We start from the raw sequence: 13,651 nt of genomic DNA, 5'->3' as shown, positions 1-13,651 counted from the left end.
GTAGGATGCGTAGGATGGTATTTATTCTGATCTATTTTTGGATATAGAGTATGCCGATGAGTTTGACGGAGCCAGGGAAGTGCCCCATGGGGCATTCTTGCTACCAGAAGCTTATTAATAGACTTTCAACTAACTTTTCTCGCTAAAATATAAACTGATTTTCGACTCGATATAATTTTCAACTTATCGTGTAGTTTTAGATAATAGTTTTACTGTAATATTAAATTTAGGCCAACCCTAACCTCTGCACGGCAACCTGATCTATACACAAGTAATCCTAACCTCAATTCCAGCCTCTATGTGTAATCCTAGCTTCTATACCTAATCCCGGACCCTATACTTAATCCTGGCTCCTCTATAATCCTAACCTCAACATAAACGTGACCATAATACAATTCTGTGGTTAATATGTAGTCTTAAACTAAACATAAAATTGAAGCTAGAGCAATTCTAGACTGAATGAAGTCCTATATTTAGCGCGATACCGTTAGTTTAATACATCTTATCATAAAAGGTAAACAAGTGGCAAACTCTTCCACGGGATTTTATCTCATGAGACGTTAAGGGGGGAAGGTAAATAAAATACGAGGAACGACAATGTGGAAGTGTTCCGCCTCTGTAAGAATAGTCTACACGGAAAACACGAGCTCTCTCTCCACAAGAATAGTCTGTACTCCCATAAGAGTACACTCTGCGCTCTAAAGGGGGCCTCCAAACATAGTAAAAAAACCCCGTACAAATTGAAAACAGCAGAGAAACGAGATTCAAAAAAGTGCATAGGCTAAAAAAATTCCTAGAAGATAAAATGAAACAAAAGTCGATTGTGAAACGTCACAATGGGCCGCTAAGGGGGGGGGGGGGGAAGTTGCAGAAAGTACAAGTCGGCGAGGCTACAACGATTCCTGGAGGCAGAAATGCAGCAAAAAGCGATAAAACTCTGCAGCCAGTTCATTTTGTCCCGCGCGACGTTACGGGGGGGAATGTGGTACGAGTCGCGAGAAGAGGGGCGATGCGTAGGAGGAAGAGTAGCATGTCCAAGCATCCATGAAATGGAAAACTAAGCCCGAGGTTGGCGAATCAGTGAAAATGAAGACGGTCAGAGCCGCGAGAGATATGGTCGCGCGCTCGGGTCTGAAAGGAAGAAGGAAAGGGTGAATATCCCGAATGCAGAGTGGGTAGGCGAGCCAGCTCGGCGTAGTCGCGCACCTAATTGCCAGTGCGCGCCTCGAGACACCGTAGATCGCACGAGCGATTTCCAATTAGCGATGTGACTGATATACCCGGGTTCAAGGAAACGGGAAAGGGGTCGTGCCTGTTCCCCTCTGCGCCTTCCTCTCCTCTCTCTCTCTCGCAGCCCCTCTCTCACTCTCTCTCGCTCTGCTCTCTCGTTCCCAGCAGAGGCTCGTGTCTCTCGCGAGCGCAGGTGGCGCGACGTCTGTCAAGAACAAGAGCGACTGAGAAATACCCCGCTCGGGGATGGATACTGATTAATTGCACCGACTACCTATACGTCCGACCTTCATTATTAACCGACGAGGGCGTTGAAGAGCGACGCTAATTCCTCCAGCGCCACTTAACGAGCGCGATAGGCCCGCGAGGATGAAAAATTAAGAAGTCGATGCTGATCTGTTGATGCTGTGGCAATTGGGTAAAGGGTTTGTGGTTAGAGGGTCCTTTTGAATCGAAAAATTACGAACTGGATAGTGTGAATGTGGCGAAACCCCCCGTTAAAGCGCAGAGTGCTCTCATGGGGGCGCAACAGTATTTTTGTGGAGAAAAGATTTTTTTCTTTAGAGAAGCGAAATTCTTCCTCTCCGTGCTTCCTTGCACTTTCTGCACCGTCCCCCCTTAGCGTCTCGTGGGGCCAAATGACAGATTAATTTCTGGTTTGACTTTATACAGTTTTCAATTCGTATGAGTTGGTTACTTGATCATGTTTAGCTCTCTTTGGAGCCCCCTGTAGGGAACAATGAGGCCCTTATGGGGGCACAGAGTGTCCCTCCACAGAGTGGAGAAGAAACTTGTGTTTTCATGTAGAGTATATTTAGGAAGGCGAAACTTTTCCTTCCCCGTGTTTTCTTGCACTTTCTACACCTTCCCCCCTTAGCGTCTCGCGAGGCCGAATGACAGATTAATTTGCCGTTGGACTTTCTACAGTTTTCAATTCGTATGTGTTGGTCACTTGATCATGTTTAGCTCTCTTTGGAGTCCCCTTTAGGGAACAAAGAGGCCCTTATGGGCGCACAGAGTGTTCTTGTGGAGAAGAAACTTGTGTTTCCATGTAGAGTATCTTTAGAAAGACGAAACTTTTCCTTCCCTGTGCTTTTTTGCATTTTCGACACCTTCCCTCCTTAGCGTCTCGTGGGGCCAAATGATAGATTAATTTGCCGTTGGACTTTCTACAGTTTTGAATTCGTATGTGTTGGTCACTTGATCATGTTTAGCTCTCTTTGGAGTCCCCTTTAGGGAACAAAGAGGCCCTTATGGGGGCACAGAGAGTTCTTGTGGAGAAGAAACTTGTGTTTCCATGTAGAGTATCTTTAGGAAGGCGAAACTTTTCCTTCCCTGTGTTTTCTTGCACTTTCTACACCTTCCCTCCTTAGCGTCTCGTGGGGCCAAATGACAGATTAATTTCTGGTTTGACTTTATACAGTTTTCAATTCGTATGAGTTGGTCACTTAATCATGTTTAACTCTCTTCGAACCCCCTTTAGGTGACAGTGCGCTCTTACGGGGGTACATAGTATTTTTGTCTGGCGGAAATCTGCATTTTTCTATATGGGAGTATATTTATCCATTCAACGAAATGATCACCATTAGCAATAGTAAGTTGCGACCTCTCGAAATTCGCAGACAGTTCCCAGGGATTTTTGACAGTGTCCCAGGGTCGTGCGATGAATTAACGATAATTAATATCGCGGGTGACGGGACGGGGGCGCGTGGCAACTGCCAGATATTGACAGGCCGGGATAATGAGGAACTATAGACGTCAGAAGTCGGCCGTAATTGCGCGAAACCGTGTTTCTCCTTTTCTTCCCCGGCGAATTGGCGAAGTTAATTCCTCGTTATTTCGCTACCTCTGGCGACGATTAACGAGGACGCCCGGTTATCCCTTCGCGCGCGAAAATCGCTCCGGGCCGATGATTAGTTCGAGAATACCTCCTGGACCCGTCGTCGATAGATTAATTTCGGAACGTATATCCGGCTGGCCTGCAGATAAAACTTCCCCTTCGTCGCGTCCCTTGACGAGCTGCTCGAAAAATCTGTTAATTACTGTCTGGTCCTCCGAAGAAGACACTCGAAGACACGCAGTCGTAATAGCTGTCCGTGCGCTCTGTATACTGCAAGCCTGAAGTGATAGGAGTGGGGTGGACATCGATTATGACTGCGAGCGTTCATCGAGCTCAAGGAGCTATAACTTTTTTAAAAATTGATTTTTTCGAAATCGGTTTGGCCATGGGCTAGCTTATTTTGTCTAGTTTCAAAATTAAAAAACTGTGGATTGGATAAAATCTGACAGCGATATAAATTGGATAACACAAACAGTGTTTTGTGGACACGCTTTCAGGAAAATGGCTGCCACGTCCTACTAGTTGAATATACCTACCTCAAATTTTAAACAAAGACTATTTAAACATCATAGACGAAAATGTATATATTGATTTCCCGAAGAAACACAATTTTACGTATTAAAGAAATTGTTAAATTTCTCTTACCTTCCAACCCCCTCTAAAGGTACGTCACCTATTGGGGTTGGGAAAAATGGCTGCCACGTCCTTCTCGCTCAGCATATCGATCTCAAATTTTAAACAAATACTATTCAAACATCGCAGAACGGGATGTATATACTGATTTTTCAAAGAATCATAATTTTATCTATTAGAAAAATTGATGAATTCGCCGCATGTTATATATGTTTCCACATATTGACGAGGAAATTATGGTTTTTTGCAGGATGGTCCGCATGATCGGCGACGAGTTCCTGACAGAGGAGAGGGACCGGAAGTACTATGCCGATCACTACACTTGTTGCCCGCCGCCACTCTTCATCATCCTCATCACCCTCGTGGAGGTCAGTGGAAAAAACCGTGTTCGCCTTTTGCAACGCGACCCGTAAAGGCCCGCATATAATTCGTAATTCACAAGCTTTGATCCCGCGCCGTGCGATCAATTTTTCATGGATCTACACGTACACGTGCGCATACACACGTGCGAGAGGAACACGCGTGTTCTCGGCCAGGGTCGCGAAAATGGGGGCGACCCGGGGGGGGGGGGGTATTTATTAAAAATCCCTTTGACACGGGCCGGGTCGAATACCGGTCCGTGTTGCTTTCTACCTTGTTTAGGCCGTGGCCACACGATCCCTTTTTCTGGGGAACGTTTTTGCAACGTTTTTCACCGAATGCGTAAAACAGTAGAGCAATTTAAAAAATCGGTTCAGTTTTTCAAACGAACTTCTAGTGGATTTTATTTTATTTATTTTTGTATTTTCGACGTTTTAGGAAATATCTCTGCGTTTAAACATAAACCGAACAAACTCAACTTTATTCGATAATATTCGTTTTTATCAATTTACACTTCAAAATTGCAAATATCATAAAAGCGTCAAGATCAACAATTTATTTTCACCGAAAAATTAACGGTACCTTTGATTTTCGTTCTACATAAAAATTTTGTTATAAATATTTTAAATTATTGAACAATATTGAGACGTATTGTTCGTACACGTCCAGTGATTCTACCTTCGAAAGAACATTGTTCTATCGGTCTCCAAGTAGACTGCAAATCGTATGAAATGTGCCGGGTCCGGGAATCTTGAACTGTTTATAGAGTGCGCAGAATGTTTTCTCGTTTAGCGTGTTTTCTTTTGCATTCCCGATGCAGCACAAACGAAAGACGCCATTTCTGTATCGCCTGTGTAGTTAGGAAAAACGTTCCTCTGTTATGGACGACTAAAACAACATCGGCGAATGTGATGGCAGTCGCGATGTTTGCAAAAATCAATTTTATACCTGTCATTCTTAATATCCCATTCGTGTTAACCGAGAGGAGTTATTAATTGCTAGAAAATATAACAATTGAGTGATTCTGGTTTAACGTATTCAGCACAATTGTTAAACAAACACTGTTTGAAGGTCGTAGAATATGTATATGTTAATTTTTTAATGACACATAATTTTATATGTTGAAAAAATTGTTGAATTTTCCTCGTTTTACAACCTTCTTCGAAGGTACACATGGCACGCGGAACGGCTTTTTTAAAAATTGATTTTTCCGAAATTGGTTTGGCTATGGGCTGGCTTATTTTGTCTAGTTTCGTGAAAAATTAAGAAAATGTGGATTGGATAAAATCTGACAGAGATATAAATTAATTAACACAAACGGTGTTTTCTAGACACGCCTTCGGGAAAATGGCTGCCATGTCCCAATAGTTTAACATACCTACTTCAAATTTTAAACAAAGACTACTTAAACATCACAGAATAATATGTATATGTTGATTTTTCGAAAAAACACAATTTTACATATTTAAAAAATTGTTGAATTTCTTCAACTTTTCAACCCCCTCCAAAGGTACGTAACCTATTGGGGTTGGGAAAAATGGCTGCCACGTCCTTTTGGTTGAACGTGATCACCTCAAATTTTGAACAAATACTATTTAAACATCATAGAATAGGATGCGTGTGCTAATTTTTGAATCAAACATATTTTCATATCTTTAAAAAATTGTTAAATTTCTAGGGACCAGTTGGCGACCATTATATCTCATTGAAAGCAAACTGTGCCTTTTTATAAACGCAATGACACGTTCGTTACAAAGACGAGGGCCTAATTTCGCACGTCCACAGCCTAAAATTTCAAAGTCGTCCGCTTCGCAGACCTTTTGAAGGCGAGAACTATCCAGCTTTTTGTTTTCCACCCCCCGTTGTCGTCCGTTTAACCGCGTTATTAAATTTCCGCGTGTGAATTTGTTTTCACTCGGTCGCGCGCACTGGAATCCGTTGTGTAAAGTGTGCCCGTTAATTCTCGTTTACATTGTGCGGCCCCCCGGCTCTAGAAAGTCCCGCAAACGGTCGACTTTATGGGGAAAAGTGTAAAATACCGGGGAACTTTCTGTAAAATTGGAGTAACACGCATTACGGTAAAGCATAGTATCCGACTTCATCTTAAATTATCCCGCCTGCTACCACTACTGTACGGAATTGTCGCGATTTAGCTGGAAAACAAACCACCATAATTATACATTCCATTCAATTCCATCCTTTTCGACTCGTTCAATATTGTTTATTTTGTTCAATCATTATCTTGTAAATCAATTTGGTAGTGCACTTTGAAACTTTTCCTTCTTGTTCATTCTTACCCATCACTACCTTGTTCATCTGAAAATTAAATACCACTCGTATCAGTATTAGTACTACTCGCAGAAGTATTATTATATCTCACAATTTTTCATTCTTGTTCAGTCTTACCCATCACTACTTTCAGAAGTATTATTATATTATTTCACAAATCTTCTTTCTTGTGCATTCTTACCCATCACTACCACATTTGTCTCGTGTAAATATTAAGAACTTCTTTTACACGTTATTGTAAAACATTGAACGTTCCTTCAATGGTAAAAAATTAATTTTCAATAGTAAACGATCATTATAAAAATTCCCACTATTGTGGAATGAATTATTTTGCAGTGTTTATCCATTCAACTTCGTAGGAGACGGTAAAGTAGCCGGAGCACGGAATAACATTTGCGTAATTAACAAATAAAGGACCGAATGATTAATTCAGACTGTGGTACAGTACATTCGTAGTAAAATGTTACATCAACGTGATTAAAAACGGAACAGCAAGTACTGGTTAATCGGGATCTGTCTTTCGTCTTAATACTCGCAGCGCGTCGTCAAAGAGGCTAACGATGATGGCGCCATGCTGGCCACAATGTACCGCTTGTCAACCGACTTTCCTCATTATTTTTCCGACTTTCGTGAAAGCCGTCGCCTAATGTAATTATCCTTTGCGACCAGAGTGGCCTGTTCCACGGAAAAATCCACGTGTGTCGACCGTGTGTCCCTTTGATGTCGACCGCGGAGGTGTCCGCCATGATTAATCAATTTTTAACGAATCCAATTCGACCCCCGAAGAATTTCCATAGTTAGAAAATTCTCCGTACCCGACTCTATCGTTCTACCACCGTCAATTTCTGTTCACAATAATTTACACCATAATAAAAATAAAATATTATTAATTTCTATTAGTACGTACAAACAGTTTCTTTTTGTATTTCAAAAATTTCAACGCGGCTTGAACAGTTTTTCTTAGAAATTGGAAGACTTTGGGCCACTCTGATTTTATTTTCTTAATTAAAAAAAACCGGGGTCCATTTTGCGACTTTTTTCGAAAATTGTCTTGTCGACGAGCGTCTTGCCAGCTTAAAAAATGATTTAAACAGGTTCAGAACTACATAAAATTATTGAAAAAAAAAATATAATTTTATTAGGGATAGTCTACAGAATAATTTCCCGTAAAAAACAGTCGCGTAACATTTACAGTTCGAGCGCAAAAAATGTTCAAAGTTGAACAAGCCAGGTCGTCCGGACTGAATTAATTGGAGACCGTAAATTCTCGAGAAAAACGATTTTTTAATCAACGTACAATAACAACACATTCGAAAACAAAGAGTTGGTAAATTTTCTTGCAATGTTGAAGTAAATGTTGCATACATTTTTCCAACATTTCTCGCGTAGATTTTGATTTTGGTGATTACTTCGGAGTTGCAAAATTCCCAGGCAAACACGCACGTGCAGATTTCGATACGGAACCGGAAGTGAGGATCAAAGAGTTTAACGAGCACGCCCGCAGTTTTTCGCGCAGCGGGGAGAGAGAGAGAGAGAGAGAGAGAGAGAGAGAGAGGAATGTGTCGCGAGAGCGAATCGTTTCCTGCGGAGGCCGCGGAACACCTGTAAAATCCGCGCGGATTCGCCTAAGTTGGCCGTGATATTTCAATTACAGCCTGTTAGGGTACTCGTCTGGATCGGTGGCCGCACGTGTCGCTTCCGGGATTACAGTCTGCAACCGCGGGACGTACCTGGAGATTTAATTAACGAGCCGGCTCGATCGGGAAGCGTCGCGTATACACGTGTAACCGAGCCGCACCTGAGACCGGCCGTGTTTCGACGCCTGTTTAAGAAATTCCGTCAGCCCCGAAGCTCTCTCGGAACGCTTAGGCTAAAGCCTGTTTCTCACGGAGACTCGATTTAAAAACAGTACAGCGCGCCGAGAAACGCCGACTGGTCCTATACTCTGTTAGGGCATTTTATGCTAAACCCGCCTGTAATCCAATGCTCCGGATCGACTTCGATTTTTCGCGGGAAGAAATAGTACGGGAATTTTCCGTGCGCTCCCGAACGATGTATTTTCAGCGACATTCTTTTGCAAAAATTATTAAAGGACGGGAAAAAATGTTTAGACTGTGTTTAATGCTGTATTTTCAGCGGGATTCTTTTCGGGAAATTGCGAAAAGAAAAAAATTTGGGAATTTTCAGCGCGCTTCTGGAGGCTCGCGAAGCTGTATTTTCAGCAGGATTATTTTTGCACAAATTTATTTTGACGTTCCTGTCGGGTAAATAAAAGATTTGCGGTACTAGAGATAGTGTAGAGGTCGAAACGGACGTTGAAAAATCTTCTCGAAACGTACAATTCTAAGGACCATTCAATCCGCATTAAGATCCTACGTAGATTGCTCGCGCGCCCTTAAGGGGGGAAGTGCTTCTTTCCGTGAGAAATGATATTAAAAAAAAAATTGAATGGTGCGATTAATCTGAAATTTTGTGTGGTTACTTGGGCCACTTTCAGCGACCTGTACAAATTTTTTCAACTCGCTTGGACCACGTAATCGTACGCAATAAATAATTTCTTCGCTGCTGCAGTCATCTCTGCCTTTTATTTAAAAATTATAGAAAGCCCAACAAAGTAGAATTATTTTGCGATTAACAGGATCTAGGTAAACAGATTAAACATTGCAATAATCACAGATCCCGGTATGGCATTTTTCGGTCCGGTGAATTAATAAACGATAACGGCAGGTGGAATGGGTCTGTTATTATTTCCTCGTTAGAAATGAAACGTAACGCGACCGGTTCCTTGCCATTTGTTGCTCGACCCGGTAATAAGAATTAATTATTCACGCACGTTCGATGATACCTTGGGGAAAATTACAGCCGAGGTGGCCGGCTCGTTATGGCGTTAATAAATCTCGAGTATAACGGGCGACACGCGTTCCCGAAGAATTAATACGACCGACGTATTCGCCGTTTTCCGATATTAGTATACGCGTTACAAAATTTTACCGCGTTTCAATCCCGGGGCTGTCGTGTTCCTTTCGAAATAAATTAAAGAGGTCCGCCCGTGAAATTTTCATTCGCCGGCAGAAAATATTCCCCGTCGCTCCCGACGGTTTGTTTAACCGGTTTAAATATTTGCAATTTTCCGAGTCGCGCATATACCGACTCCGCTTGTTTGCTCACAATTAAACACACGGATTTGTAACTTGTCCCCCTTTTCTACCTCGAAAAACCGGCTCCACTTCGAATCGCAGTCGCTGCGATTTTTTAAACAAATTTGCCCGAGCACGCACGTCTATTTAAATATCACATATTTTTCTAATAATTTTTCTCTAGTAGCCCCTTCTGCGTCCCCTGTAATAAATTATTTTGATTTTTGCGACCGGTGCACGTCGACGATTTTCAATTAATTTTCGGAAATTCCGTGAAAAAGGTTGATCATTTTCGACTGGATATTGTAGATGAGCTCTTCAGGAACGGCTCTGTGAAATTTCAAGTTAAAATTTATAATAGTTTGTAAATCGTTGTTAAAAGATCGACCAGTGTTTCCGATGGAAGCATTTTGTGGGACGTTTAGGGTGTCGTTAAAATTACAGGCACTCATCATTGACAACACAATGCAGTTCGTTCTTTTGTAAAGAGACCTCGCTCAACATCAGACAGAGCTCAAACACGACAAGTGCAGTGCACCGAATCGATTTCCCGTCAGACCGATCGATCGCCAATAAAACCACATGCTTCCCTACAAGGAAATCATGCAATTTCGAAAATCGTCCAGCACGACAGTCCCTCCTCGAGCAATCGTGCTCTGTTTTAGACGTTTCCCGTGCATCGTTCGAAGTAACAGAAACGTCGATGCGAGAAAACCACCTTGTATAACGTCGGCAAATATTCTTCAATAAAATTATATTTCCCGGTTTTCCCTCTGTGTTGTCACAACCCGCAATGCTCTCTCGCTTCTGTTATTTCTCGTTTCGTTCCCCGGTGCTCGGTTATTTCGTTTTGCCTCCTCCGCCCGCGCCCCACCACCCGCCACACCCCCCTCGTTTTCATATTCCCGCGTCCTTGTATTCCTCCCCCATATCACTTATTTTTCATTCTAATAATTCTTCTCCGGTAGTCCCTTCGTTTCCTCTTGTTCCGGGGCGCAGCAGAAACCCTTATTCGTCGTCCCCTATTCGCATTTATTATCGCGGATACACCCCCAATAGTAAATAAATTGATGAATGCTGTGCGATCGAATGCTATTCCAGTCACCGGTACACGATTTTGAATTAATTTTCTAAATTTACGGGGGGAGAAGAGGGAAAGTTTTTTTACCGGATCATGTAGACTGACTCTTCGGGAACATCTCTGTGAAATTTCAAGTTGCAATTTGCCATAGTTTCGAAGTTATTATTAAAAATGTAAACAGTGTTCCCATTGAGTAGAGTATTTGCAGTTTTCGAGAATTCCTCTGACCTTCTAGGGCTCTTCGGGAGTTGTTGACTGAGAAGGTGAAAGAGTTCAATATTTTTTTACCGGATCTTGTAGACTGACTCTTCGGGAACATCTCTGTGAAATTTCAAGTTGGTATTTGCCATAGTTTCGAAGTTATTATTAAAAATGTAAGCAGTGTTCCCATTGAGTAGAGTATTTGCAGTTTTCGAGAATTCCTCTGACCTTCTAGGGCTCTTCGGGATTTGTTGACTGAGAAGGTGAAAGAGTTCAATATTTTTTTACCGGATCTTGTAGACTGACTCTTCGGGAACATCTCTGTGAAATTTCAAGTTGGAATTTGCCATAGTTTCGAAGTTATTATTAAAAATGTAAGCAGTGTTCCCATTGAGTAGAGTATTTGCAGTTTTCGAGAATTCCTCTGACCTTCTAGGGCTCTTCGGGATTTGTTGACTGAGAAGGTGAAAGAGTTCAATATTTTTTTACCGGATCTTGTAGACTGACTCTTCGGGAACATCTCTGTGAAATTTCAAGTTGGAATTTGCCATAGTTTCGAAGTTATTATTAAAAATGTAAGCAGTGTTCCCATTGAGTAGAGTATTTGCAGTTTTCGAGAATTCCTCTGACCTTCTAGGGCTCTTCGGGAGTTGTTGACTGAGAAGGTGAAAGAGTTCAATATTTTTTTACCGGATCTTGTAGACTGACTCTTCGGGAACATCTCAGTGAAATTTCAATTTGCAATTTGCCATAGTTTCGAAGTTATTATTAAAAATGTAAGCAGTGTTCCCATTGAGTAGAATATTTGCAGTTTCGGAAAACTTATTTTGCGGTGCTCTTCAGGGTCCGCAGCTTCGCTAATGAACGTTTCGGACGAGTTAGGCGAATTTGCTAGCATGTTGGTTGAAGATTGCTGTACGAAGATGGGAAGAAAATCGTCCTGGGTCCCCACAATTCGATTTTTGTAGTGAAACGCAACTGATATCGTTCCGCGAGGACGAAACACGAAACGGAGGATCGCGAATAATCTCGACGGCAGACGGACAAAGACGCGATGGCGGAAAATAAGAGAGCCCCAAGGACAAAAAGCCATCGGGTTCTGCACACGGTAGTTGCGAGAGTACAGGGAAAGAGAGAGAGAGAGAGAGAGAGAGGGAGAGGGAGAGAGCGAGAGAGAGAGGGAGGAAGAGAGTGGCGCTGGACACGCTGATACATCACGCGGCTCGAGATAAAAGTTTGCTGCTCATTGCCACGAAATATGGTAGCGCACGCTTACTTATGGATGCTAGTTATCGCAGTAAACAATGTTCCCAGTGTTCCTAAAACGCTTTGGTAAACTTATAGCCTGTTCCGATGGAGATACCACCGGCAAAAATGGCGCCGGGGATTTATACAGTTGCGAAATGGGCAATCATCCCGGTTGTGGCGTTGCGATAGCTATTTTTTAATTTACGTTTGCCATGTGGCGTCTTCAAGCAAAATCTAGAAATCTCAGACTTACTAAAATGATCGGCCCTAATTTTTTAAATTTATAATTGGCACGAAAAATTATTCTTTCTGTGATCTGATAATTCAAAGAAGAAAAATATTTATAGAATTATTATTATTATTATTATCGTCATCATTATTCTGATTATTATTATTGTTATGGACATTATATGTTTCAATATTTGTTGTGCGAACTAATATCGCAGCGTAGGGTTGCGTTGTTCACACAGGAAATGAGAAATCATCCCTGTCACGCATCCGTGACAGCAGACTGTAATGAGAATTTTTACCACACATCATTATTGTGAAAAATAATTCTCTTGTTTTCCATTCTCATGCAACCCACTAATACGAAGTAGGTTTGCGTTATTCTCACTTGTCGAGTATGAAATTACTATTGTCACGCTTTCGTGATGGCGGTCACCGCCGGCAATTCTCATTTAGTAACTGCTCTAATTACAGTTATTGTTCATTTTCATTTATGTACACATTTTTAATTTACTCATTTTCATTGAGAAATTTTTCTAACTTCAAATTGCAGCGAATGTAATTTACACATTGTTCCAGTTTTAAATTTCGTCCATTTTTGTTTTTGCATTCTTCTAATTTTTAATTTTGCTAATTTGCAAATTCTTCCAATAATAAATTATCGTTTCGGATCAGTAGAAAGATCGAAATCATGGCAACCGTCTATAAAAATGTACTCTATAAAAAAAATATATAACCCATGCAATTTTGATTATTTTCACTCGAAAAAAATCACACATATGCTCCAACTACCGACGAATATGCGTGCAAAATCTCGTTGCAAAGGGTTCAGCAGATTTTCCGGAAAAAATTCCGAAATATTCGAGTTCGAACTGCCTCTAAAACCAGAATACTCCCTTAGCAGCCGCCTCGAAATCACAATCTCCAAAATACGCTCTATCCAACCAGAACCAATCTCTCCCAATCCAATCATCATTTCTCGAAGTCTGTGAAATCACCAAATGCACCATCGAGTTGTTAACGCTGATGCGATCGGTTCGAATATTCGTGACTTACTATACCGAAACCTGGTCTCGAAATCGACGTGTTCCCTCCGTTGCGTGCTCTCACGCAGGGCTCGAGCATTACCCGAACGGAAATGCACGGAAAATTACATTTTCGTTTACAACGTCGGCGTAATGCTCTGACGGAGCTTCGTTCGCTTGTAAAAAAAGGAGGGGGGGGGGTAGAAAGAAAGAAGAAAGCGAGAAAGAACCATGCAGGAAAGGGAGAAACAGAGGCAGGAAATTAGATGCATATCTGCAATATCATTCCCTTGCACGGAGCAGAGCAGGACTTTTATATTTTCTCCCAAGATTCGACATCTGCGTTATGCAACCCGTGAAACTTTTTACGCTCGCGATT

At 41.7% G+C, this 13,651-nt stretch overlaps 1 protein-coding gene across 1 annotated transcript in view; it reads left to right on the top strand.

Annotated features, from left to right (window-relative positions):
• The window catches only part of Stet (stem cell tumor), a 470,503-nt gene that overhangs the window by 369,449 nt on the left and 87,403 nt on the right, over positions 1–13,651 (top strand). Inside the window, exon 6 of the mRNA XM_076796482.1 lies at positions 3,954–4,071. Within this exon, the coding sequence (XP_076652597.1) occupies positions 3,954–4,071 (118 nt within the window). The remainder of the gene's footprint in view (positions 1–3,953; positions 4,072–13,651) is intronic.

This window comes from Halictus rubicundus, chromosome 11 (assembly GCF_050948215.1).
Source record: "Halictus rubicundus isolate RS-2024b chromosome 11, iyHalRubi1_principal, whole genome shotgun sequence".
Classification (NCBI taxonomy): domain Eukaryota; kingdom Metazoa; phylum Arthropoda; class Insecta; order Hymenoptera; family Halictidae; genus Halictus; species Halictus rubicundus.
The sequence above is the reverse complement of the archived record's forward strand: the minus strand, read 5'-3'. Positions and strand labels throughout refer to the sequence as shown.